The sequence below is a fragment of the Apostichopus japonicus genome, chromosome 8, assembly GCF_037975245.1.
Source record: "Apostichopus japonicus isolate 1M-3 chromosome 8, ASM3797524v1, whole genome shotgun sequence".
NCBI classification, from domain to species: domain Eukaryota; kingdom Metazoa; phylum Echinodermata; class Holothuroidea; order Aspidochirotida; family Stichopodidae; genus Apostichopus; species Apostichopus japonicus.
This window is the reverse complement of record NC_092568.1, coordinates 7,469,294-7,497,152: the sequence shown is the minus strand read 5'-3', so window position 1 is coordinate 7,497,152 and position 27,859 is coordinate 7,469,294. Positions and strand designations below refer to the sequence as shown.

The window sequence follows — 27,859 nt, the reverse complement described above, 5'->3', positions numbered from 1 at the left end:
TGGATTGTTATTTCGTAATTTCATAGCCAAGACAGTACGAAAGAAATATCTCTCGCATTATTTGGCCATCAAGCAAATGCGTGTAGTGACAACGATGAATGCGAAACCAAGATGCCAAAAACAAGAGAGAGTTCCATAGATTCCAGTCTTACTGTGGAAGTTATCAATCGTATTAAATCTCTTTCAGATTTATCTGCCTCGGAGAAGTCCTTGTCAAGGTAAAGTTTGATTTTAATTGGTGAACCAAATGTCACATTTATCGTTACATAAGGTTTTTATTTTGTATTGTATTATGTGGGCCAGTTGAGCGAAATACTGATTAATGTCAGTATTCTGCAAAATCGCTCGCAATACATCATGCTAGGCCGATACTTAATTTAATGAAAAATAACATACTCCATATAGATTGCCAAATTGTTACTTGCACTCGGAGATCAAGTCCAGGGCCTAGGTCTAGTTGAGAAAAGTGCATTGTCATTGAAAATGAAATTACAGAAGTAAGGAAAGTCAATGATCATCACCTTAAAGTTAGGGATTTGAAACAGGGTTGTGACACTCGAAATTTTCCAAGTGTTGTGTGTTGAATGTAACATGAAATTGCTCTGAATTCAAAATGTACTTACACCTCACAGTTTCATGGATGTTAAATATGAATGTAAGACTAGAGACTGAGTTCGGTCAGCTTGCGGCTTTGATAAGCCAATGAGGCTTCATCGTGAGTTCACGCTTGCAGGAGGATCTAAAATACATACATCCATACATACATACATACATACAAAGGTTGCAAGCTGATTTGGTAAATACTGACCATGTTGAACCCCAGGCACTTCATCACCAGGTATGGAAATTTTTAATTAACTGGTGAATGAACAAAGATTCTGCAAGCTATAAAGTTAGTTTCAGAGTACAAACTACCTACACTGATGACCAAAAGAATTTGAAAATGCCATTGTAAGTTCATGTGTGATCTTCTGAATAACAAGTTAAAGAGCATTTAATATATGTTTAGACTTAGAAAGAGAAAACATGCATTTTTTGTACTAGCAGAAATTTTGTCTCTTCTTTCAGAAGCAACAAACCTTTCGACCTCAAGACTGCAAAGTTGGAAGCAGATGCCCTTTTGAAATGTTTTCAGAAGATTTCCACAGATGTGAATAAAAATACTAAAACTTTACTAGATGAAATTGAAGTTGGGAAGGTTCTTGATCTCTGCTTCACCTTTGCTCCTGCGCCTGGTATTCTTAACAAACTCAGCAAAGTATGATATATTTCATTTCGGTCACTATGATGCACTATTTCCCTCGCTTTTTTCTTTATTTCTTCTATTGCACATCCTGGACATTATTACTGATTTTTGGTTTCGATGATAATAATAACCTTTGCATTCATGTGTGTGTGCATCTGTGATGCCCAGCTTGTAAACACGATATCTGAAGAAGGGAAGGTTGGACTAATTTCATATTTAGTGTGTTGAAGTACCATATTGAGAACAATAAGCGTTTTTTGTGGAGGTCAAAAGTAGGGTTGGGCGATATTTGCTTTTTACCGTCACGATAAATAGTTCAAAAATTATCGCGATATTTCGATAATTACGATAATTTTTCCCCTAACAGAATTAGCGTAAATGTCGAGCTTTGAGTGGACGGAGAAAGAGAGATATATGGAGGGGACATTCAAAGAGAATATCTGAAAAACCTTACAACATTTTTCACAAATATTGATGCTTAGATGAGTGCTTCCTCACAATCAACGAGCCGCCCCGAAATTCGCTCCGCTTACGTAAAACTTCTATATATATAACACGTGGAAAAACCTGAGTTTTAACACACATAATTCCCACTGACATTGGTCACAGAACATAAGTAGGTCATCGACATTCGAGCTTGCCCAAGTTCATCGCACCATGGGAACGACACAACACATTGAACATGATGTTACATTTTCCCGCCATCTGGACGCCGAGTGTAAATTTTGGTGTAATATGCAAATTATGAATGGTACTGTGCTGCGTGTTTAAAACTTAACCTATTGCGACACATACAAATTTGGGAAGCTGTTGTAGAAGTAACATTTGTATCGAATGTAAAGTACTGTATGGTACTATAATTTACAAAAGACGGTTTTCCTCAGGTGGTAGGGAAAAGGGGTGTTTCAGGATTCAAGTTGCAAACATTACGAGAGAAAATCATGTTTGAGAAGAGCTGCACGTGGTAAAGAAGAGGTTACTAAAAGTAAAACATGTGTGATCTAGTCTTTGGCAGTTGCTTGTGCATCATTATTCAAACACTTCTTTTATTAGATAATTCGATAATAAATATAACGGGTACCACTGTTTCCGACATTTCTCATAGATATGGAAGCTTGTAGAAGTCATACACCATCAGATAGATATTTCTATACCAGATGCTTGCGACAGATTCGCTGAATATTTTGGTTTCAATGAACTAAGAAGCGGCAACGATCATGCAGGGAGTAAATACGACGGTGTCAAATACGACGATGTGAATCTTGTATCTGGTACGTAGAACATCAGTTGCCTTGGTTACCCATTACAGATAATTACAGGATTGCAATTTGGTGTTCTGCTAATCTGCAGTGCTAGGTGTTAAATACACTTTTTTCCCTTGTTTTGCAAGGTCTTGTTTCAATCTTGTGATATGTTCTACAGGTTTGTAATATGCATTGATTATGTGCAGAGTGGAGAAGATACTGTAACTGTAGTTTATTCAATTAACTTTTCTGTTTCCTTTTTTATTGGTAAGAAGGAATTTTTCTTAAAAAGTGGTTGCACGATTTGTCTGCATTACTGCCTAATATTGAACTTGAGCACTTATATGTATGTCAGTAGTTCATCGCCAAATTTTTACTTTTATCTATCACCGCGATTAGATTTTGATTTTCTTTCCTCGTTGGTGAGTTCCTTTTTTCTGTGTTTCAAATTTTGGTGTACAACAGTGGCCAATCTTCTGGAAGTAAGATGTGTCGTTCCTCAAGTGCTGGAAAGCCATGCCGATTTTTTCCTGAACGATTTATTAGCATTTCGGCTGAAGAGCGCCAGCGAGGGAATCGTCCGAGACGACGGGTTCGCCACCGTGAAGTTGTTGTTGCAGATATGTCAACTTCAGCCAGAGGCAGTCCTACTCTGGTGGACCCAAAGGAATCAAGAAAATGGATTTGAGTTTGGTTTGGATGACATTCTGATGGGACTCATCAGGATGATGAGTGAAAAGGTAAATAATAAGTAAAAAAACAAAAAGAGACAAATAATTAAAGTCAAAGTGGATTGGTTATGAAAGAAAGCACTTGTTAAAATCATTGAGTGAAAACAACAGGAATTTAAAAAGTTCTCCAGTAAAGGAATGATAAACTGACCGCATGCTCATTGCTGGGTTGTAGGCTCATCTGATTCATACATTAACATATCATGTAAACTTGATCTCTAGATTTATAGATATAAATTGTTTACTTTCAATGGGCTTTGCCTTTTAAAAGGATACACAAACCCAACCAACGGTCACTGGTCTATGTGATAGCTCTAGGAAACTGATCAACAACTCCTTATCACAATGTTTATTTTCTGTAAGATGGGTTTGTGCAATTGCTAATGCTTAATCCAAAATATTGAAGCCTTTCAACTAAAATTTAACTTAATGACGGCATCGCTTTCATTGTCAACAATGTTTAACATTCTAACTTGTAGATATATGGTCATTGGTGTTAAACTTGTCACACCCACAGATCCAATGATGCACAATTCAGACAGTTGCTCCAATGGGACTACAGCGTGCCTCATCCATGTGTGCCCTGGGGGGGATCGAATTCCCGTAGGGTGCCGCCACAAATCATTGTATGCAACTATATTTACAAGTTACTTCAGAGACCTCCATCTATACCATTGGTAAAGTGGGTTATATAGATAATGTGCCTTGCCTAAGGACACAACGTAATGACCTGTCCAGGACTCGAACCTGCAATCTATAGATCTGAAGTCCATTTCCTTCGCCATTTGACCACGATGCCCTCCAAAGCCCAAAAAAATATTCACTTGTAGTTTTCATTCTCCTGTTTTTCCACAGTGTTTTCCACCTGAGACCAGTCATATTTCCTCGTTAGCTCTAGTCAACCTCTTGAAAACTGTCAGCCTAAATGATACTCTGCCGAAAAATATTGAAATAATTTTGCAGTATTTGTTAAAGGGTAAGTACTAAGCCTAAGGACAATGCACATAAATTTCATCGATGTAATAATCTCCAGCTGTACAAAAATTGTCTTCCCTGATAATGTAAGAAAGGAAGAATGACAGTTACCTTTGCAAGTCGCCATTTTGTATCCAAAGTGTCTATTCTCAAATTTGTTACTCATTTGTCACTCATCTGTTACTCATTTGTTACTCATCTGTTACTCAAAGTTACTCATCACTGGAACTCATTTAATGAACGATATTCCACTCACCCCATTTATGTACAGAAACACACAACTATTCCAGTCTGCTAGTTGACAACAGATTTCAGTATGTTCCTGTGGAACTAGATGGTTGAACAAATGCAAAACATGTGGCAGATGAGTTTTTGAACTTGACTTTGATTTGATTTGATGGGACAAAACACAAAATGAGGCCTCTGACCCTCCCCACAAAATGGATCCTCTTTGCATACTATACCACCAATTCCAGTAATTGAATGGTTTACAACAAACCAGCACTTCTTAATTGCAATCTTTTCTTAAATTTCTCACCCAAACGTCACTATATAATTATATTTTTTTCTACCTCCAATAATTACAACTTTCCACCCGCCTCCCCTGCACCATTTCCCCTCCCCTGCAGTTCCACCATCCTGCAAGATAAGTTATTTTTGGCAAGGTTTAGGGTTTAGCTCCAAATGTTTGCAACCTTTAATTAAAATTTGTTAACAGATTTCAAGAATAATTTTCCTGCTGCTTCCCACTCAATGGGGTGACAGTAGATTGAGTCATTGCCTGTTGAAGTTTAAACAAAAGTGACCGTTACTTAATTATTTGGAACAACAGTCATAAACTTTATAATAACAAATGCTTCCCCACTCCAGGACAGGTATCACAAATATGTGGTCTGTGTTTCATCAGGACATGTATTTAAACTGAAAAGCTGCCCTAGCATTTTACAAACTTGTACATGATTTTTCTATAAAAGTGCAATATTTCAAAAAAAATCTTTTCTGTCATATCTACTCTGATCTCAACACTTCATTAAACTACCAGGGTTTTGTTTCATATTTTTATGAACATCATTTTCTTCTGTGGATAAATTATTTTAACCTAACAAAGAACGACAAGATGTTTCCAGTTTGATTGCTGTCGATTTTGTCGCTAGACACATCTACAGCTAATCACAAAGCTTTTGTGAAAATGTATATTAACATCAAAAATTTGTAGTAGTTTTCACCTGACAAAATTATAACAAAGTTTTAAAACAATCAACATTTGCCGCTCTAGTTTAGAAAGTTTTCATTCAGTCATGCCTCTTTTATGTTAATTTTGATCCTTTCGTGTTTGCTCTTTGGCCTTCACTTTTCCCTAACCCCACCCTTTATTTCTATTGGTCCTTTATTTTATTTATTTTTTCTGTATCTCCTTTTAATGTATGTATAATATTATTCCCTTCTCATTCGAATGACGGCTTTTGATGATTTTTTTTTCCTTTTTTTTTTTTTTCAGGTTCTTCATCTTCTTCTGATGATAACAGCCTTTTGATTGGTGGTCAAGCCGTGGCTATCACATCTCTGACAGATCTCAGCCAATCAGAACGTACGTTTGGGTTATCTTGTCTCGGGAAGGCTACTCTTAGTGGATTACCTGGCAGTATGCTCATCACTTCCACCAAAGTGAGAACTTATTCTTGGCTTCCTCACAGTTTTAAGATATTGATTTAGCTTGTCGATGAATGTTGATATGGAAGGGTACGTCCGTCTGTATGTATTACTACTCCTCTGATCCATTATCAGTTTGAACTAAATGAAAATATGTCCCTCCCTCCCAACCCCCCCATCTTTCCCCTTCCCCCAGAATAATGATGACAAGGACATAAATGGCAGCAGGGATGATGGCAAAAGACAAAATACAACATATTTGTCATAATTTCATCAGCATTTTTGTGCACAGTTCATGTTTTTTAATGTAATTTCAAACCCCTCATACACTGGAAATAATTGGAAGGAACTTTGAAAATTACTTTTTTAAACAAATGATGCATAATTGTGATAATGCAAATGTATGAATAATAGGAAAGGATGTTGCAAAAACATTAGATAGGTCAAAAGATTCTCCACTCGTCTTTATGCAATTTCCTCTTCTCTTTTTTGTTTGTTTTTGTATTTATGAATGACTATATTTAAGGATACCGCCTGCTTGCTTGAAATGCTCTTGGAGATGATTTGCATACTTGACAAGAGGAAACTAGGAGCAGAATACCAGTATGTACAATGTAAGTATAACTTTTATGCGTTAATGTTTCATTTTATTGTGCACATGCCAACGTGCAGTATGAGATTAACACCCCTGAGGATCTCCCTAAGGCACCGTATGCTTTCCCCCTGCCCTCTTGTTTAAACTTTGTGGACACACAACCTGGAAAATGCTAGACAGTTGGTATGCCTTGCCTGGAAGTGTTCACAGAGGCCTGTAGATATTTGGGAAACCCTAGGTAGAGGTAGTACTTCCCCCGTCTACATTTTACGGATAATATGGCACAGCCAACAGGATATAACTTTCAAGTGGTTTGTAAATGGAAAATTTAATCATGCTGTAATTCTTCATTGATAAACTCTTCTTTTTTTTCTGTCAACAATGTGATCATGTTCATTTCACATGCCTGTTATGTTTTTCATGTGTTTTTTATCTTAGTTATATCAGCATGGTATGAGACGTGTCTTCTCCTTGCTAATAACCCAGAATGGGAACTGGCAGAATCTCTCTGGTCCAAAATGGAGTCAGTGATGCAGATCATGTGGTGCGTGGTCAGCACTCCCATTGCAGGTCTCCAAGAACAGCTGATGAAGGCGTTTCAGTCATTTATTAAACTGCTCTATCTTGAAACCAAGAAAGAGAATCAAGCAGCTGCCCAGGTTAGTATCTGTGCGGTGTTTGCAGGGGCTGATGAAGAGTCAAGTCACGCCCAGGAGTGTTGTGCCAACTGGCCCCCCTTTTTTGAAGTCTTCACAATTCATGATACTTTAATTGGTGTATGAAGAACTTTCCTGAAAATGAGCATAAATTATGCTCTATCCCATATTCCCCCTGGTTTCCAACCTACCTTATTTTCCAGTGTTTGATGCTGGAGTTTTTTTTGCTCCCCTGACCTCCCCTCCCCCCATTCTCCTACCACCACCCTCTCAATTGGCCATTTGTGTCTGAATGAATGTAGCTCACTTTGGTTAGTGTTCTATCTCCCCTGCAGGTTGTGACTCTGCCCTGGAAAATTTGCACAATTATACCCAATCGGAACAAAGAAATGATCGACCACATAAAGTCTCCCTAAACATTGTTGAAATGTTCTCATTCAGAAATTGCGGCAAACTGATTTTCTAAATGATCCTGACAATTTTCAGTGGAGTCCTAACAAATAAAATTACAGTCAACCTCTTCAGGTTTAAGTGTATTGTTGTGATATTGTGCAACTGATGAGCTCCTAAATGATATTTTAACATTTACTAGAGAGTGGCAGGGATGGGGGCGGGGCAAGGGGCAAGGGAGGGGGAGGATGCTACAAGCTAATACTTTGTGTTCGTATATTTCCAGATGGAGACAAAACCAACCATGCTCGAATATTCTGTAACTATGTGATCAACGTATCTGGCATTGTTAACCTAATATGCTTGAGCTACCTTGGATCACATGCCTTTATATTGTTCTTCTACATAGTTATATCGACAACTGACACAGAAGGTGTTAGCAGCGCCTTTCCATATTAAAACCAGATACATTATTCTCGGCTCAATCATCCAGTCGTTTGGGTCGTCGGCCGTCATCTCTGCCCATCCAGTTATTCCTGAAGAGTTGGTCAGGTGTATGCACACGAATCACCTGAGAGCCGTATCAGAACAGGTTTATAAGAACTGTATGGAGGATTTAAGGGATAAAGGGAACGAGGAACAAGCGGGCGATAATGCCGTTCTAGAGGAATGGAAACGGCTGTGGGGTCGAGTCATACTGGATGGACTGTGCAATCATGACAGGTAAATATCTTAGTATATTAATTTCCTGAAAGGGCTGTATAACTATTCTGTACATCTATGATCGGTTAATGACATGTTTACTGCCATGGTTGCAGGGCTGTACATTAATGAGTGGTTATTTTTAATCAACTGTTTAATGTCATTCTCTTGAGCAGGGCTATAAAATCAATGATTTTTGGATGAAGTTTTCTTGGCAATCTCAAATGCTGTAGACTTCAGAGTCATGAATGTTATACAAAAATGAAATTAAGCTTGTTAGGGAGTGATTTGCAAAGCATCTAGCTATCATCAAACACATGGAGCATCTTGCCAATCAGATAAAATGTTATCAATCCATAGCTCATAAAAAGGATTTAGGGACTTGCTCCTACTTCAAATGACAAAACAGTTCGTAAGACCTTATGATAACGTTTTTTTTTTTAACCTTCTTTTGCCATAGCCAGAGATGCCAACCAGTACGATTTTATCCTATTTAGTACTATAAAACAAGTGATATACGAAAATACGATATTGCCTCTTGAAAATATGATTTTTCATCTTTCAAAAAAAAAAAAAAAAAAAAAAAAATTTTTTTTTTTTAAAGGAAGCGGAATCGCATAGAAACATGTACAAGTAACCCCCAAACCCAGACAAAAACGTTGAACAACGAGCCTGTCGGCAGCTTTACAATTTTCTCATTAAATGTTAAGGAAAAAGCAAACATTTTACTTGCCCATTCTTACCAGTAAAACATTTTACTGGCCCGGGGCCAACGGGCCAGTGGTAGTGTCAAGTTTTCGTGAAAATCTGATTTTTCTCTCCAAAATCTGATTTTTTAGGATATTCAGCCTGTTTTTTGTGTCAAGAGGTTGGCATCTCTGCATAGTTGAACCCTGATGCCTGCTTAAATTGAAGCAGTATTCTGCTGTCATAATTGTATTTGTATCTTAGCATGATTCATGAAGCCAAGTCAATCCCTCAGTCCTGCTTTTAATGAGAGCAGGATACTGCCATAGTTGCCTATGTTTCAGTTTGAGGTAATGCGTGAGCTTTAGTCAAACTCTTAACACTTGCCGTCAGGGTTTCCATACAAGATTAATGTGCTTTATAGAAACTTAGTTTTCAAATCATGGTTTACAATTTGAAAAGATCAGTGGGTAGTCACATTTAAGCTCACACACGTTTTCAACTTTTGTAAATTTGTTTCAAATACTGTTTACCCTAAAACACACATGACAAGTTACCAAATTCACAGATATGTGCTGCTCTTTTATTAGTATTCTACTTTCAGTATGTCTTGTGAAGTTGTGTGAAGTAGTAATATTTATACACAATCTAATAAACTTACTAACTGGTCCAAACCAGGTTAAGTATTTATCTCATACTGTGTGTTTTTGTGCTCCTTTACAGTCTCGCACGTAGTCATATCTGTGATTACTTTATGCCTCACACCTTGAAAGCCCTCCCAGGGTGTGTTGAACTACTTTTAGCAAGTTTAAATTCTCTGGAAGGAATTTCTGAAGCAAGGAAGTTGCATGCAAAGATCATGATTCTCAAACAGGCTAAGATGAAAGGAGTACTGACTGAGACCTCAATGGTAAGAAATCATATCTTTTACCTTTAACCGATTTCTGTTGCTAATGATATCTTTTTGACATTCCCCATAGTTTCATCATCTTGTGAATTTTCTATTTCCAACAGTTCCAATAAGCTGAGTCACATAACATGTCTGTTGTCTGTGTCTCCTTCCCACTATGTTTAGAGGAGACCAAAACCCAGATGCCATCTTAAGCTAATATGATTGCTATATCTGACATTAAGAAAAGAAAAGAAATAGACTTGCACAGCAGAAAAATGTTAGAGATTTTGCCTGTATAAGTTTCATAAGATTGGAGACCACACACATACATCTGTTCCTTGTGTGACATTTGCTCATTCAGCCATTTTTATATCCATCAGATGCAGTACGAGTCGCTACTCACCTCTGGCTTGCTCCATCTGGAAGACTGTATACGATCAGATTCCTTCGGCCTCTTGGTACATTCTTCTCTGACTTCCCATCCCTTCACGGCTAGATCCTCACAGCTCGTCAAAGAATTTATCGTGGATAATCTGAACAGCGACAATACTGCCTTCAGGAATAATTTTGTGAATGACGTTAAGATTGCTCTCTATAGGATGAGGGATAGTGCTTCTCCTCTTATTAAGGAACTATCTCCCAATAGTAGGGTGGAAGGACAATATTTCCACGAGGATGACGTCACCGGGAAACTAGTAGCCATGGCAACAACTGTGGATGAGATATTTGAGAACTGCTTACGCGGCCTCTTCCCCGGAGCCAGTTACCAGAGGAAACGTACCTGTCTCGATGTACTCATCCATCTTTACCAGTGTTTTCTGAAGACGGCAGAAGACAGGAAAAGAAAGAGAGGCATTTCAGAGGGTGAGGATTTGTCTGAGTTTGTAGTGATCTCCCTTTGCTTTTTTCTTTGTATATGTCACATGAGATGGGGGTTACGGGAAGGTTTGAAGAATGTTTTCTGAAATGAAAAAACTTGTTTTCCGTTACTAACTTTCATGAGTTCACCCTTGACCACCTATTAGGGGAAAGTAAATAGACATGTGGATGTCAATCTAGAGTTTTAGATTTCTTTTCTTTCATATTGAATGACGAAAAATTTTTGCAATTTATGATCTACTAGTTAAAGTTTCTTGTAGTGACCACGTAGGCTTTGTAATTGACAATTGTCTAGATGGTGCAAGAGATATTTTCATACAGTAGGTAAGCTTAAATGTTTATTAGAGAATGTTCCTAAGGTAAGAAGACCACAGAGATCACTAAATATCACAAAGAAATATCACATGAATGAAAATTGAAAAGAAATGAAACGAGAAAACCATTGTGTGTAACAAATAGATGACTTGATGCTTCAAACTTCTTCAAAGGTAACCTGGTCAATCCCCATTTGCACTTACACTGGTTGTTGTAGTAAATTGATTGTTCCTCCTTATCTCTCATACATATCCACAATTGTGTCCTGTTTTGTCATTCCATTTTGTAACAGAATCAAAGATAAAATTACTGAGATGGATGCAGGAAAATGGAAAGTGTCATCTACTTTCAGCAAGGTATTGTCTATTTTTTTAATGTCTTTTACTTGAATGATTTGTTTTTTCCTTTGGCAAAAAGCAATATTTATATATTTTGTCCAGATCTGTTTCGTTGCTATGCAACATGTCATTGGAAAACTAAACTTCATTCTCACATCACATTGTCTTTTCTATTCCTTATGCCATAGGCAAGAGGAATCTATGTGATGGTGATGGCATGCGTGTGTGTGTGTGTGTGTCAGTCTGGAAATATTGCAAGCACAATAAAGAAGTAAAGCTTGGATGAACTTATTACTTGGTATGTGGATCCACCTTATTGCATGCAAGAACCCTATTTGTGAAGTCAAAGGTCATGTGAGGTCAACAGAGTCTGAAACTGTGGGAACTTTGTAGATGCAATAACTCAAAATTGGATTGTATGCCTAAAATCATTAACAAGCTCATACCTTCCCTGCCAGTCTGAACCAGTCTGTTGTAATAAGATGGTAACCTACATCCTTTTAATCCACATTTTGGGTTATTTCACAAAGAATGAACCATATTAAATAACATATTTTCAGCTTATGATCGCCCAGGTTTTGTTGACATGATTCAATAGATTGAGTTGAAACTACAGTGGCTAACAATTTCTAAACAAAGCAGAAAACTCAGGTGGTGCACACACTTTTTGGGATTTTTATCATTACTTAATAACACACATACAGTTTTGAAGTAAAACTGAGGGTAAAACATTAATGTATGGTTAAGATGTTCTGTGTTGTCTAGGAGTGGGCTGGGGGAGAGGTGGGGAAATAGACAAAGATGTTGACCCATTCAGAAAATAATGTCTTTGGGAGTGTTCTCTGCCAAATTACCAACTGTCGGGAAGGAGAACGACCTCTGTATAAATGTTGGCGAGCTATCAATCCATAGCTTACGCCGTCATGGCAGGGTATATATTTCTTCTTCTTGATAAGAGGGAACATGCAAGGGCTCCCCCTAGGACTAGAATGATGTGAAGAGGTAAGACAATCACATATCATTTATTCCTCTTTTGATCTAAATGATAAGTGAAACAACTTGTGATTTAACATCAACAATTTACAAGGCTTTGCCAGCGTCTCTTTATTGAATTCAACACATTTGTTTGTTTGTTTAAATATGAATTTTGCACCATGACATGACTTGATATATTAACTAAATATTTATCTTGTTGTGATATTAATTTCTTTTCTTTTCTTTTGCCCCAATTCCCTCCATTATATAGAAGTGCCAGTATGCTTCTCTCAGGTCTCTTAAGTTCTACCAACGACCTGAGAAATAGTGCTTTCGGCCTGCTCGTGACCCATTTTCCTTGGCCCCTCCCACATTGTGACACGTATCCATGGGCGGAGCCTACTGAGATCCTGTGTCTTGGATTGAAGCTGGTCAGTAGCCCAAGAGTCCATGAGTGTGAAGCAGGTTCTTTGTTATGCAAATTGTCCTTTATGAAGTAAGGAATTCATATAATTCATCTCATTGTTCTTATCGTTTAATAAATTGATTTATCAATCTTCTCTTCAGATCTTCAAACTATTATAAAACCCTTGAGTGAGTCTGAAAGTAGAATTAAATTGTCAACAACAAAAATTGTTATATCTAATCAATCTTCTTAGTTTGTTCCACTTCTGAGAAGTAAAATACTAACATTTTTTTCCTATTCTATTGAAAGGGTAGGTTTTGAATGATATGTGATTTGGTGGAGTAAAGAGTGATGGGACATCCTTAATATAATGTTACTTCATTTAATTTAATATTTCATACCGAATTCCTTCTCTGACACTTTGTTGGTTATTGAAAGAAAGTGGTGAGTAAATCCCTGGTTTAGTTTGGTTTTGCAAGGTGCTGTGGCTTCTGACTGGCGTTTAAACCACTTAAGAAATAGCTGATATGGTATGCTACCATCGCATGCCAGAATAGCTTCATTGGGTGGAGCAGAGGGGCGGTATATTCTGAGGCCTCCAGGGTCAATAAAAATTTAGTTTTCTTTTAATGATTATTGAAATCATCAATATTCATTATCTTGAATATTACAACTAAAAATGAATATATGTTTCCAAGGTTTCTTTGTATATTGCCTTAATAAAGTTTGAAGGTTTACAGTCTTGCTTGAGGCCAAGGCCACCCCCCCCCCCATTTCACCTCACACTACTTTACAACTTCACCCCTGGTATATGGTAACCTGACACAACCACACACCAATAAATGCAAACAATCCCTCCTGAGTCACTACAGTGCACCACATCTGTGTGTCCCCTGGAGGAATTTCCAGTGCAGGGTGCAGCCACACACCGGCGCATAAAACTATATGTACAAGTTACTGCACAGGTCCTCTTCATACACCTGGGTGAAGAGAGGCAATGGAGATAATGTACAGTACCTTGCCAAAGGACACAACATAATGATCTAGCCAGGACTGGAACCTGCAAACCTTAGATCACAAGTTCACTGCCTTAACCACTGGACCACAATGCTCTCACGTAATACACATTTGTTCTATGTATTTGCCACATGAATGTTATGGTGTTTAGCCATCATGTTGTCCAGTTGTTTCAAAATGGACGAGATGCTATAGAAATTACGTTTCGATATTTTTCTAGAAACGTCATAGAAAAGAAGACCCACATGAGGAACATTTATCCCAAGAAGACCTTCGACGAACCGGTACGAAAGGCAAAGAAGCAAGAAAACAAACAGTCGCGGCCTATCTTTCCTCCGAAGCATGAATCGCCTAGTTTCCACTTCCTTCGGAGTCTGCTGGACAGTCTCAAGTACCAGTTTACAGCGATGCAGCAGAATGCCCTCATGGCTGCAGCAGTGACACCTATGCATGGTGAGTAGTAAGACCCAAACTACCCCGTTGAGCCAGTCTGTTGAATTCTGTGGCCGGTCTGCTTACAAATTTGTCCCCCAGTCATTACGTAATAATACAAACATCCCACTTGATGTATACACGTATATGCAATTTATATGTTAAGCTTGTCAGTTTATTAATGTTTACAATTATTTGCTAATATCAGATTTACAACAACCAGATAAATAGCTACAAATGAAAATAAGTATTAATTGGTTACTTATTTTACCAAAGAAATGTCAACAGTTGACCTAGGCCTACCACTCTTTCAAAGTAGATTATATCTATGCTTTGAGCATTCTTTGTATCTAAGATTTGGGTTTGTGTTGCTTGAATCCTGTCATTCATTAGCAAAGCCATTTACAAATAAATTGTCCCTCTGTTGGCATAGCAGAATACCCCCTGACATTTGTACAGAAAATTTTACAGGTGAAGCTAGTGGAAGGTGGAATATTGCATTGTGATGATGAAATGTAAATGCTCTTTAACTTTGATATCTAACTTCCAATTATATCATGAATTTTCATTATCATCACAGTGTCTAGCAGCCACTTGGAAACAAATTACCAATTTGAATGCTGCCACCACTGTATACTGCGCTTTGAGCAGTAACTTTTGTTTACTGATTTGGCGCTATATAAGTCTCATTTATTATTATTATTATTACTGCCCTCTCATATCATGCCTCAAAGCACTCATACTACTGACAGTATGAACAGTTCCAAACCTTTATCTGATAGAAACATGGTATTCATACCGTTCAAACTGTCAGTATGATTGGTGCTTTGAAGCATGATATAGGAGAACAGTACAGAAATCATTGTCCCAACTGGGTGATGTCGATTTTGGAGAAACATTACTTCGTTTTTTTCTTTTGTGGTTCTATGTTAGGCCTAGTCATGGCATTGTCACAGTGTGTGACCGAAGTACCAGGTTGTCTGGAAGTACTCGTCGGCGAAGATGAAGCCGATGCCAAGACATTTCTGTCGGAATTGGTCAACACACTGCAAGGTATTTGTAAATTCATACTGGAACTGTTATCTGGAAGAGCCTTGAACACAGAGGCCAAGTCAGATACAACACCAAACTTTTCACCATCGTTCGGAGAGATGACGATGGCTATAACAGATGTGGTTTCTAGTCTCTCTCAACTCCAGGTGGAGGATGGTGTAGATGAGGAAACAAATTCTTCTGTGGGACATCAACTTATTTTCTCTTGCAGCTGGCTGTCACTGAAGGTAAACTATGTCATGGGGATGTTAGCTCTGGAGGAGACCATGGGGGGGGGGCTCAATACTCAATAGGTGTGGTCCCCACTCTGTTACTCTGAGCATGGGGTAGGGTGGTCCCCACTGTCACTCTGCGCATGGGTATGCAGTCTTGTATACCCTAATGGCTTTTGGTTTGATAAGGTATGCCTATTTTACAACGATTTAAAATGAGACATTAAAGTGCACTGTAACAATGCTGCACAGTATACTGCTCCAAAATATTCATAGAGGCTACAGTGTGTAGGCTGTATATCATCTTTGCTCATGGATTTTTATGATAATTTGATATTCATAGAAGGTTGTAGCGATCGTTCTTTGGCCCCACTGATTTGTGGATGTGCAAAGAAGCATATCAACGATTTAAAATAACACAGTCCTTGTTCAAGCTTGCTGCAACGTCATTTCTGTTAAGTATTCATGGTAACAGCGGTGTATTTTGCTGTGGATCCATTTGATTATAGGGGTGGGGGGGGGGGTTATCGTGTTGCGATTTTAGTGGAAGCTAACAACGGTTAGGAGGATGGAGGAAGGGATGATGGAGTGATGTAGCAGATGGGCTTCAAACTTGTTCCTTTTTTCTTACCGAAAAAGAAGAAAAAACATGATTATTGCAGCCAACAAGTACAGAAATGCTCATGCGTGCATTCTTCTTCACCTTTGTGTAGAAAGTCATCTGTGTAATTCAGGGGTAACTGTTTGACAGAAAAAGAGATGTTTTGCAATTAATGAAATATCAGTGTGTCATTAAGCTTTAACCCACTGCTGTCTTCTTAACAACTTTGATGTGTGTTATTAAATCACAGTGAAAAAATGTTTCATCTCTGTTTTCATTTCAGCATTGTTGTCATTTAATGAGCAACATATCTGCTCAACTCATCCAGAACAACAGACTTCACAGTATGATGGAGGATGTTGAACATGTTGCTATAGCAACAGCCTTATTTGATATACTGACTCTCTGTAGACAAAAGGTTAGGAATGGGTGACTAAATATGACATGCACAAGTTGAATATACCATATTTATTCTAGAATGTGTTGTTACCTATTATTATGGTGGTTTGGGTGGTTTCATAAAAATCATAACCTTTGGAGTTGTTTGAACTGCCCCCTTCTCCCTTATCCCACCCATTACATTTTGGTGTCCAGCAAACCATTCCATCCTCAACCAATGGTCATGGTTGGTATAAATTGTACACTATTTTAGAAGTAAGAAAGTCACACAAAATATGTTGAAGTTGGTATTGTCAGCCTGTACCCTGTGAAAACATGAGGGGGGGGGGGGTATTTGCTGAAGGCTGAAGGATCAATTGTTTATATTGAAATAAATAAATGATGGATATATTTCTATTTCTGCATTTCGCAGGGGGTTATCGAGAACTGTAGTGTGGCCCTGTCTTGTCTGTGTTCTGCCTTCCTTACAAGTTCCAAGCCGGCTTTGGAAGAGGAAGTGGAGCAGTTACTACAAAGAACCTTTGACCTCATCAGCAATGAAGATAAACAATCGTCCTTCTCCAAGAAGAGTGCCGGTTTGCCGATGTTAGTGGAAGCAGTCGTTACAGCAGAGCCAAGTCAAAGAGAGGTAAGGATATTTTCAGAAAGTCATAGTTCAATTTTCTTCTTTGATTGGGTTTCATATCAATTTTCTTTTTTATTCACCAGCACTATATTTCTTTGTTACAGATTAATTTATTTACTTTCTTTAATTGTTCGTAAGTAACCAAATCAAAAGGAAAATTTCAGCTAAAAGAAGAAAAAAAAAATTAAGAGTGCAATTTTTTAATATGACTAAAAATAATTTTTAAAATTGTTACATCTGATGATTCTATCATTCGGTCAATCAGGCCATTTCTTTATGGGGAAGTACTCTTACTATTTAATACATTACAGAGAAAACTTCTAAAGCTCTCGATGTTAAGATTGATGGCCATTGCTAAGAAGCCTCTCCCAGATGATATAGGCGACAAAGAAGACCTACCTCAAGCCCACGCTCTTAACATAATGCGTTCTTTGTTCAGATCGGCAATCATAGTAGAAGATGTCAGCATTTATGTATCCGATGTCTTACAATGTACGATCAGTGGCTTCTCTTCACCTTCATTTGTGGTGAGAAATTCCTCCATGCAACTTTTTGGTGAGTTAAAAATGTCTTTGGTTACTTACCTCAGGTAGGCTAGTAACCTAGCCTGTCAAGTTGGTGTGAATGCGTGTATATGTGTGTGTGATGCAAGCTCAAGAAGTTCATATTGGTTGAACGTTTCATAAATATCTACAGGCATTCTGGTAACCAAGCTGTTTGGTCACAAATAAATATTTGGCTACTTGCCTTAGGTAGGCTAGGAACCTATCCTGTCAAGTTGGCCTGTGTGTATGGATGTTCTTTTTGGTGTGTGTGTTTAATGCGAGCTGGTAAATAAAAATAACTCAAAATGTGCATAGTGGTTGAACCTTTCATAAAAATCTACAGGCATTCTGGTAACCAGGCTGTTTGGTCACAGAAAGATCACAGATAAACATTTGGCTACTTGCTTTAGGTAGGCTAGGAACCTATCCTGTCAAGTTGGCATGCGTGTTTGTGTGTGCGTGTTGGTGTGTGTGTTTAATGCGCGCTGGTAAATACAAATAACTCAAAATGTACATAGTGGTTGAACCTTTCATAAAAATCTACAGGCATTCTGGTATCCAAGCTGTTTGGTCACAGAAAGATCACAGATAAACATTTGGCTACTTGCTTTAGGTAGGCTAGGAACCTATCCTGTCAAGTTGGCATGTGTGTTTGCGTGTGCGTGTTGGTGTGTGTGTTTAATGCGAGCTGGTAAATACAAATAACTCAAAATGTACATAGTGGTTGAACCTTTCATAAAATTCTACAGGCATTCTGGTATCCAAGCTGTTTGGTCACAGAAAGATCACAGATAAACATTTGGCTACTTGCTTTAGGTAGGCTAGGAACCTATCCTGTCAAGTTGGCATGCGTGTTTGGGTGTGCATGTTGGTGTGTGTGTTTAATGCGAGCTGGTAAATACAAATAACTCAAAATGTACATAGTGGTTGAACCTTTCATAAAATTCTACAGGCATTCTGGTATCCAAGCTGTTTGGTCAAAAAAAGGTCACAGAAGAACATTCTCTGATGAATGCACTGTCTGTGGAGGAGCTCTTCAGTCGCCATGGCGATATGTGGCAATATTTACTGACAGAAGTCACGTCCGCAGCGGAAGATTTAGGAGCGGAGGGACAAGACAGTTGCCTGACTATCAGACCGGGCCTTCAACCTGTCCTTGTAATATTATCAAAACTTGGTCGAGGTATTCAGGAAAAGTATGATGAAAGGTAGGTTGTTTCTGACAGCTTATTAAAACTGTCTTTGCTTGCAGCATATTTTTTGATATTTTGAAGTAATTCTTACATACAAAAATTCATACAGTTAGCTTGAGCTGTTCAAATTTCTTTCAAATAATCTTTACTTTTTCTGAATCAGTATTTGTTGTTTTTTATGTTATTTCATTTGATAAAATTTGTATGGAACAAAACTATGTGCCAAAACTTTGTCACACTCAACCACAACTGTTAAGAACTCACTAATTCAGCTCTCTGAGTGACAAAATGGGGGTGGGGGACGGTTTGATTGATCAGAGAAATATTGGAACAATAACATTCATATTTTTATGAATACTTGAGTCTTTTGGTAAAAACACTGCAAAGTAACAATGCAAATCCTCTCTTAACAACATGTGTGCATGTATAATGCAAGTACCAGTCTCACAAGAAAAAGGTGATTTCTTGAGAAGTTACTTTTTCAGAACAAATTCCAATTCTGGTCAGTTTTGTATCCAATTATGATGCATACCATTGATATAAAAACAGTCGATTAACTTTTTTTTTTTAATATTCATCAAGCAGTTGTGATTTCCTAATGCATGTTGCCAAATGGTGATTCCATTTTCCTCCAAGATTTGCATTCACATTACGATATGATCGGATCACATCACATTGATTGGTCAATACCTTCATGTTAAGTTGGACTCCTATGCAACCCAAGGTCAAAACAAAAGTGTAGAAAATAAAGCCAAACAAAATATTTTGTTGATAGTTTGCAACCATTGACATCACACCTGTTTGCTTAAGGTTCAAATCTCTTTTTATTAAATATCTGACAATTTCAGCAAATCCCCTATATCTCAAAATTTGACATGGATTGAATGCTGATAGTACCAGAATGTTGCGATCATATGTTCCCTCTTTTTATCAGACAAACCAAAAAAATTCCTTGAATTCCGGACTTCTCGTTTCAGCAATTTTATTCTAATATTGGCATATCATGACAATCAAAGAATGGTCAGTATGTATGATTTGTTTTTGTTTATTTTGTTGCTCTCTCCAATTTGCAGTATTTCCAAACCCTTTAGAGAGTCTTTGCTAATCTTGCTGTCCAGCCCTATCTATTTTGTGAGGAGATTAGCACCGAGAGCTTTGCTGCCATTTATAGCACAATCTGAACTGGATGACTTTATTGAGAACCTGCTAATTGGTTTCCCATCCACACAGGAGAGGGTTAGCCATAACAAGATCCATGGGGAGCTGCTTCTGCTACAGGAACTGATAAATCAAGAAACTGGAAATGATCAGAGGTAAGATATATTCTAACAACATAAGAGAAATTTCAATCGTAATATGTAAAAGTAGATGTCATATTCTGTTTAATAGCTTATGTTCGTGTATCTTGTGTTAGGTTAAACGCTGTTCCAGGAGCGAGTAAATATTAATATTAAATCACCGAAATATGATAACGATGGAACAAGATATAATTTTCTAATTCTCTCCAGCCATAAAAGATTTAAGTTAGATCAGATTATATATTACATGTTTTATTATCTTGGTAAAAAAAGTGGAAAATTTATTCATCATACTTCTTTTCTCTTTTTTTTTGTTTTGTTCGATTGCCAATAAGGATTTACAAAATCGGGCAGAGATTGTCACAAATATCAAGTTGGATTGGTGAAGAAGCTAATCCCTGTGCCTTCACTAGAGATGCCTTTATTCGGGTCTTGTCGCTCACCCTTGAAAATGTCATCAACATCTCGGCAACCGATGAACTTGTCAAAAGTTGTCAGAATATCGTAGAAAATGCGGGCAATATGTTTACCAACTTTGAGATCGGTGGACCTGAACTCTGCAGTACCATCGTGGATCTTGCATTCGCAATGATTCGGAGGGAATGGGTGCCTTCTCCCGGAGAGCTCGCTGTGAATTTTCTACGGCACACCTCGCAAGATATCCGACTCGCAACACTCACTTCTATCAATAGTCATTTAAAACAGTTTTCATCGGTTGAAGATATGGAAGTCCTTGCCAAAGCTGTCATCCGTTGCCTATTGGAGGAAACGTCCCATAGCAACCAATCCGAGGGACTGAACGTATGGGCTGGCCTATGCGCTGTGGTCGCTGTGGAATCGACATTGAAGTGGGATATCTCCCAATGGCAAGATCTACACTCAAAACTCATCACCATGGCAACTGGAGTTGATGGCAGTCTTTTGTGTGCTTCTAGTATTCCAGCTCTGAGCTCCCTCTGTCGTGTCGATTCTCAGAGGTAGGTCGATAAGTCTGTCAGTTTTGGATCGGTCTGTCATCTTTTGCGACAGGGTTCCATCATTTGAGGAAATCAACTGTAGTAGCCTTGTAGCTCTAGGTTTCAAACTGCAAAAACATATTCTGTCCTTAGGAGCTTACTTTATAAGTATGGAAATTGGTCCATTGTTTGTCAATAATTCTAACTCACTTACCTTTGTTAAATATACATATAAAAACATTTTTAACCCTTACCTGCTAAGAAAGGACTATCTTCATCTCAAGGTATCTTACTCCATGCCTTTGACCTGATGGAAGTTGTTCTCACTTTGTATATGTAATTGAATAAAGCCAAAACATTAATTAGTCATAAACAGGATTTTAATATCTGTGGTCTTGTGTGGGGTTTAAGTCCATATAAGTTGCAATGAAGCTCTCTGCCCACCCACTCCCTCCCAGGAAATGTCACTTCAGTTTACCTCCACCCATCACCAGATCACGAAAAATTAACTTCAGCCCTGTTTCTTACATGTAAAGCATGCTAGCCATGAGAAAGTCTGATAAATATTTGTTTTAAAATAAGTATGCCTTCCCAAGACCTGAAATTAAATGTTAGGGATGGAACAAGCTAAACAATACGCTACAACAAACTAACAACACACTGGTATTAGCGTATTCGACAGCGAGAGAAATTTATGTCGATAACCAATCAGCTGCTTGATATGTTATATTTTAATTTGCAGATGTCAGGATGGTTTTAACTGGCATGAATGGGTTTCACTTATGACTCAGTATTGCCACCCTGACCAATCAGAGACTCTTCGTATGGCCGTCGTCAAGAGTTTGCACATGGCTGCTGGTAAATGCTTTGCTGCCCTGTGTGAGAAGGAAGAAGAGAGAGACGCCCAGTGTGCTGTAGGGTAAATGTTGTCCTCCATTTTAGTTTTGGTTCATTTTCTGTCCCATATTTTGTAGAATATTTTGCATTGTTCCTGCAACGTCTCTTATAATTGGTTAAAACAAAAGACCCTTCCGTGACTTTTCTTTTGAAAGAGTAAATAATAATGTGTTTTTATTTGGAGAAATGTGATTTGTTCAGTCATATACAGATTTTAAAACACCAAGTTGATTTGATTCCCATGCTTTGATATTATATTAATTGAAACAGACAACACATTCCATCTTGTAGCCTTTTAGATATTTTTTTGTTTCGCTCTAAAGTTTTATGTCACGATAAGAAAAATACTTTTTATTTATTCTAAATTTTTTTTCTTTTTCTTGTGACTATTTTCAAATTTCATTTGGCTAATGGATCTGATTTTTATATCCATCTTTAGCTTATTGCAGTGCATTTTCAAGTTACTCCAAGATGAACAAGCAGAGATCAGAAAGAGCACTGCAATATTTGTCAATGTGTTTACCCACAATGCCTCAGAGTCATCAGTCGAATGCGTTCAAGTCAATCGTGCCTTGAAGGTCTGTGGTCTTTGTTACTTTGTAAACATAACCAAGAGTTGGAATAAAGGTGCTGTTTTCTCGTTCAGATTTTTAAGGGACTTTTGTTTTATACGATTTGAATTAAAAGTTGTATATTTTAATTTTGTTCTTTTCTTCTTCTTGCCTTTTTTTTTCAAATAAAGAGTAATAATACCTTCCTTTCTGTTTTCTTTTCACATGTCTAAATTTACTTGTTAGGTTGTTTTTTGTTGCATTTAAAGAGCAGGTGTATTATTCCTTTAAGGTTTTTATGACACATTGATTGAGTGACTGGGTGTATTTTTTGGAGGTTTTTTTTTTTCACATTTTAAAGTGACTTTTGTTTCCTTACCTCCCCTATAGAGAATGGCTCTACATTTCTGTAACTTGTTCAGCTGGTCAAAAACTGCATTGACAATGTTATTTGAATGGCTTTCAGGGTCACCTAGTGAAGCAGTTACTGCCATGGATGAACAACTGAAAGTTAGGTAAGCAAACAATTAAAAATCTTTGATCATCATTACCGGTAAATAATGCATTACGACTCTTCGATTCATCCAAACCTGGTGTATGTTTGTAAATCATTCTTTGTTTTAAAATTACCAAAGAACTTTTGGCTGAAAATAGGTTGTCTGCCTCAAATGGAGTCACTTCAGGACAAAGTCCTGTATTTCATAGATACAGCCCCAAATGTTGGGGCCTTTATCCTTTTTACAATTACTTTTGTGTTCCATGTGATCCCCCTCCCCCTCCTCCCCCCCCCAGCTAATGCTACATACTACTGAATACTACATAAAAGGGCAATAGGGTTTAGACAAGCTATTTAATTTAACAGGCCATTTCTAGCGGTAATAATGCTTGGATACGGTTGGGAAAATGACATGGAGATTTTCGGAATCTATTTGACAGTTTTAGCCAAACTTTAAGAATTATTTTGAAGATACTGAAGTTAATGAGTATGTGTTGTTCATTCATTGTCATGCTGACAACATCATGAGAGTATTTACTGCAAATGGTAATTTTAAAGAACTTAGAGAGTATCTTAATTTTTTTGGGAAAAGCATCATTTGGCCAATTTGGTATATCTAGCAACCTTTGGGTCATTTACATAATCTTCTGCAATGTCAAAGATTTCAAATTTGTATTAAGTCATAAACATAGAAAATTTCTTTTTACATGTTTGCTAAAAACAAATTACTTCTTTGGCATAACATGTAATAGATGAAATGTTTATTTTACTTGTGTTTTCATATTATCATTCACAGCCAAATAAATCTATTTGAACAAATCAGTAACAACATCTTTGAAGAACCTGTAATAGAAGCAGAATACCTGGCTGCGGGCATTGAGGTTTGTTTTATTAGATTCTCTTGACGGGATTGGCCATGCAGGCCTGATGAGGGGAGGAAGGGGGAGACCAAGGAGGAGGGGGGAATGACTGCCCTGGGGCCAAGGGTCAATTATAGGGCAGAGGGAAATATGGGATAAAAGAATAATATATTCTCGTTTTCATGAGATAACTAAAATAAAGGGAAGATTTAAAAAAGTGAGTCGAGTGATGTATTTGTCCCGGACCTGACCCTGCTCTTGAGACTAAGATGCAAAGAAGCTGATGTTCATATGCCCAATATCATATATACTATATAAGTATAAAATAAGCATACAAGGGTTTACCATCGCATATTCAATGGCATAAGAAATTTCTTCTATTTTGTTTTGCTAGTAATTGAAAATTAAACCAATAAAGTAATTTTGCCAGCCCCTGATGCAAGAAATGGTGTAAGGTAATGTAATATCTTGGTGGAAAATTGTGTCAATTTTACCCTTTCGTATGTAAAGGACCTGAAGACGGCATAAGTCTGTTTGTTACTGATGATGCTTAATGTTATGAACGCCCCTCGCTTGATTCTTGAAAGGGAAAATGATACCTAGATGCCACTTAATCTGAATATGGAGCTGCTAGGTCAAGTAAACTGTTACTGCTACCCATATATGTTTCAAGGGTAGCTTGTTAACAAGTATAGAATATGGAATAAGTTTTTTCTACCATTTGTGAAGGCTTGACTTCACCATTTTAATGCTCAGCTTTTTCCCTCTTTTTTTTTCTGTTATATACTAATTGATATTTAATATCATTATGTGAATATTCAGTTGTTTTTCTTTCTTTCGTTCTTGGTCTCTCGTGCACAGGTGCTCGTTCTAAAAGTTTCAGATAAAGATCCTGACTTTATTACCAAATGGCTGGAGGACAGATATCAAACAGCCGTTGTGGAAATTGGAGCTGTAGCAGAAGTAATGGGGAAACTTACTGTGGCTGGTTAGTGTGCTAATCTTAAAGAAAATACTATTATACTAATAACGCATTGAGTGCACAGTTGACTTAACAACCTGTTCCCATTGAAAGTGTTGCCTTATGCTTAACTCTCTTACAGTGTACATACTGGTCATTCTTTGCTAATTTGCTACATTTTTTTTTTGGACAACTAAATTATGAAAAGTTTCCCTGCTCATTGCATGTATATATAATTGAGGAGTGTTAGCTCAGTGGTAACGCCGGTGCCTTTCAATCATAAGGTCCTGAGTTTGAGTCACTCCAAGATTTCTATGTCATCCAGTTACAGAGTTGTTGACAGTTCATAATCATGGACATTATATATGAATCTAAGAGACTGACTTCGGTCAGCTTGCGGCGTTGATAAGCCAATGAGGCTTCTTCGCGAGTTCCTGCTTGCAGGAGGATCTAAAATACATACATACAAATACATACATATAAGTACACCTGTAGCATAGTAGCCTGCTGTACTTACACTGGTTTGCTTTGTGCTTGTAGTAGTCATACTCTGTGAGACTTGGTTCTAATGCAAGATTAATTACTGGTAATTGCGCTCAGAGCCTTGTACTTGTACGCCCACACCCATGCCAAGGAAGATTCTACTTGTTCACATGCCCATGCTAGAAATAAGTCTGACCTGAAGTATACATGATGGGATGGGAGGTAGGAAGACTTAAGATGACAGGTGTAGACTTTACTCATCGCTCAGGCACATCCAGTTACTGGAAAATGGATGTGGATTCCTGTAACATGGCTTCAATACAGTTGTTATAAGTAAAGCACACTTTCTCATCTTTCATGTCATATGCCGGTCTATATTCTTTTATTGTGTACTGCATGGTACTGATCTGTTTCCCTGTGATTTTGCTTCATATCAGACTCACTGAATGTTTTTATTTTTTTTACTCTTCCTTCTTGTTGTCTTCATCTCATTTTCCTGCAAGTTTAATTTTAATTTTTATCAATACCTTGGAAAAGGGCGATTCAGCTTCTGCATATTTAACACTATTAAGTCTTTCTTATAACTTTCATTTCAGATAATTCTTTCTTTGGAGTGACCGGCTTCAGCAGGTCGTATCAAGCTGTTTACAAACTACTAAGATCGGTGGTCTTGCTGCGGTCTCTGTCAGTGTCCACGGGTATCACGGAACCACTGGAAGGTCATCGGAAAGAACTCACAACCTTGTACGAGGTCATTATGGAAGTAGGTTTCGAAGGGATATTTGTTACGAGATCAAACTAGATGTACTTTTAGAATGCTTATGTGCATGCTAGGTTAAGTTTGTAATACATTTGTGGATAAAGTATTGTCCACACAATTACCCATTATCTTCTACCCTGTGTATCTCCCCACCCCCCCCTCCCCCGTCGGGCTTGCCACATCTTATCATCACTGAAGTAGGAAAGTTTTTCAGTCCAGCTATGTGAATTTTGAAATGGTATACAGCCACCAGATGTTAATTCTTACAAGCTCCTCTCATAAGAAATTAGAATTTTAAGGCATGAAGTGGTGGACACTGAGGCCTATTTCAGCTGTAAATAAGGTATATTATGAGGGTCTTCAAGCAAGTTTTTACAGTTAAACACTTTTGATGTTTTTGCTTGTGATGTAAAATAGGGTCACCCATCCCCCACCACGCTGTACCCCCCTGTGACCCCACCAGCAAGTAATACCCTCAGTAGCATTACTACTCTCTCATCGTCTACAATGTTAATGTTTAGCCTCTTTTCTTTTTCTGTTTTTCGTTCACAGATGCACCATATACATCCATTGCTTCAAGACGAGCTTCTTCTTTCCAGAGGATTGGAGACCTAAACATACTATTTAAAAATAACTGGTTGAATTATTTCATTACAAGACCTAATACAACCTTTGTGGATTCTCTTCATCGGGATGCAATGGAGTCCTGTTTAGCTAGCTAGTAAATTCAGTTCCGTATGAATACTTTGAAGCATTGCTTTCTAAACCAAAGTGGAACAAACTGGTTGATGATTAGCATAATACACATAAGTGACCTCATCATGGCACTGATTATATATTTATGCATAATATAGTTTTTTATTAGTATTATTATATGTGTGCATGAATGCATAGGTATCACAGTTAATGTCACCAAAAATACTTTTGTGTCTTGAATCATTCATGTAATTATTAATGAAAGAAGACACCGAAGCAAAATATGCTATGTAAAAGTACTTGGTTATGTTTCTGTACAAATATGGTGACGAGATACGCCCCCTTTCCTACAGCCAGTCACTGGATTTCATGGCTGGTTCCTAGATTAAAAGTATTCCTAGAATTATTTCCACCTTTAAAGTACCATCACTGATGTGTGTAAGGAGTGTTTTAGGAGTGATTTAGAAGTGTTAGATCAGTGGTTAACGCCGGTGCCTTTCAAACATAAGGTCCTGAGTTCGAGTCACTCCAAGATTAATGTATGTCGTCCAGTGACAGAGTTGTTGACAATTCATAATCATGGAGGTTAAATATGAATGTAAGAGACTGACTTCGGTCAGCTTGCGGCTTTGATAAGCCAATGAGGCTTCTTCGCGAGTTCCTGCTTGCAGGAGGATCTAAAAAAAAATACATTCACTGATCATTCCAAAATTTTTAAAATGGCCCAGAATAATGTATATTTGATATTGCTTACCATAATTGTAACCACAGCTAAATGAAACAGCAAATAGTGTTGTTTCAAAATGGTTTTTAATCATAATCATTTATATCATAATTTTCATTATTAAGACTATGTCCCATAATAACAGATGTTGCTACAAATGTTTGCACTTTCTTGTACCATAAAGTCAGAAACACAGACTTAAAGTTTTGTCAATTTTTGTGTCACTGTTACCAGACTATTAAACCTACATGTAATATTAAGCAAACTCGATATTTTCTTTTATTAAAATTTGTGGTGTAGTATTAACTCATTATTTTAAGATGAAACTTGGCAAGTGACGTTAATGACTTGCATGTTTATGGGATTTTATAATTAACAACAAACATTGATCAACATAAACTCCACCAGTGGCAAGAACA

General features: G+C 37.5%; 1 protein-coding gene across 1 annotated transcript; it reads left to right on the top strand.

Annotated features, from left to right (window-relative positions):
• On the top strand, positions 1–27,637 carry LOC139971811 (tRNA (32-2'-O)-methyltransferase regulator THADA-like). The gene is made up of 28 exons (XM_071978562.1): positions 1–218; positions 1,069–1,258; positions 2,352–2,517; positions 2,956–3,230; positions 4,077–4,197; positions 5,695–5,861; positions 6,373–6,460; positions 6,880–7,100; positions 7,897–8,210; positions 9,600–9,786; positions 10,149–10,632; positions 11,255–11,318; positions 12,547–12,771; positions 13,919–14,151; positions 15,064–15,410; positions 16,280–16,414; positions 16,808–17,023; positions 17,332–17,575; positions 18,518–18,773; positions 19,832–20,071; positions 20,392–21,033; positions 21,755–21,931; positions 22,349–22,487; positions 22,851–22,975; positions 23,753–23,837; positions 24,678–24,804; positions 25,857–26,023; positions 26,573–27,637. The coding sequence occupies exons 1-28, from the start codon at positions 112–114 to the stop codon at positions 26,633–26,635; spliced, it is 5,805 nt and encodes a 1,934-aa protein (XP_071834663.1). The 5' UTR covers positions 1–111; the 3' UTR covers positions 26,636–27,637.
• The last annotated feature ends 222 nt before the right edge of the window (positions 27,638–27,859 follow it).

What these genes read in the sequence shown, in the direction of transcription:
- LOC139971811 (XM_071978562.1), top strand. Translation starts at nt 112, where the DNA reads ATGCCAAAAACAAGAGAGAGTTCCATAGATTCCAGTCTTACTGTGGAA. An exon ending in AAAGAGAGGCATTTCAGAGG is followed by an intron (nt 10,633 to 11,254) that starts GTGAGGATTTGT and finishes ATTTTGTAACAG; the next exon opens with AATCAAAGATAAAATTACTG. An exon ending in TGTACGAGGTCATTATGGAA is followed by an intron (nt 26,024 to 26,572) that starts GTAGGTTTCGAA and finishes TTTCGTTCACAG; the next exon opens with ATGCACCATATACATCCATT.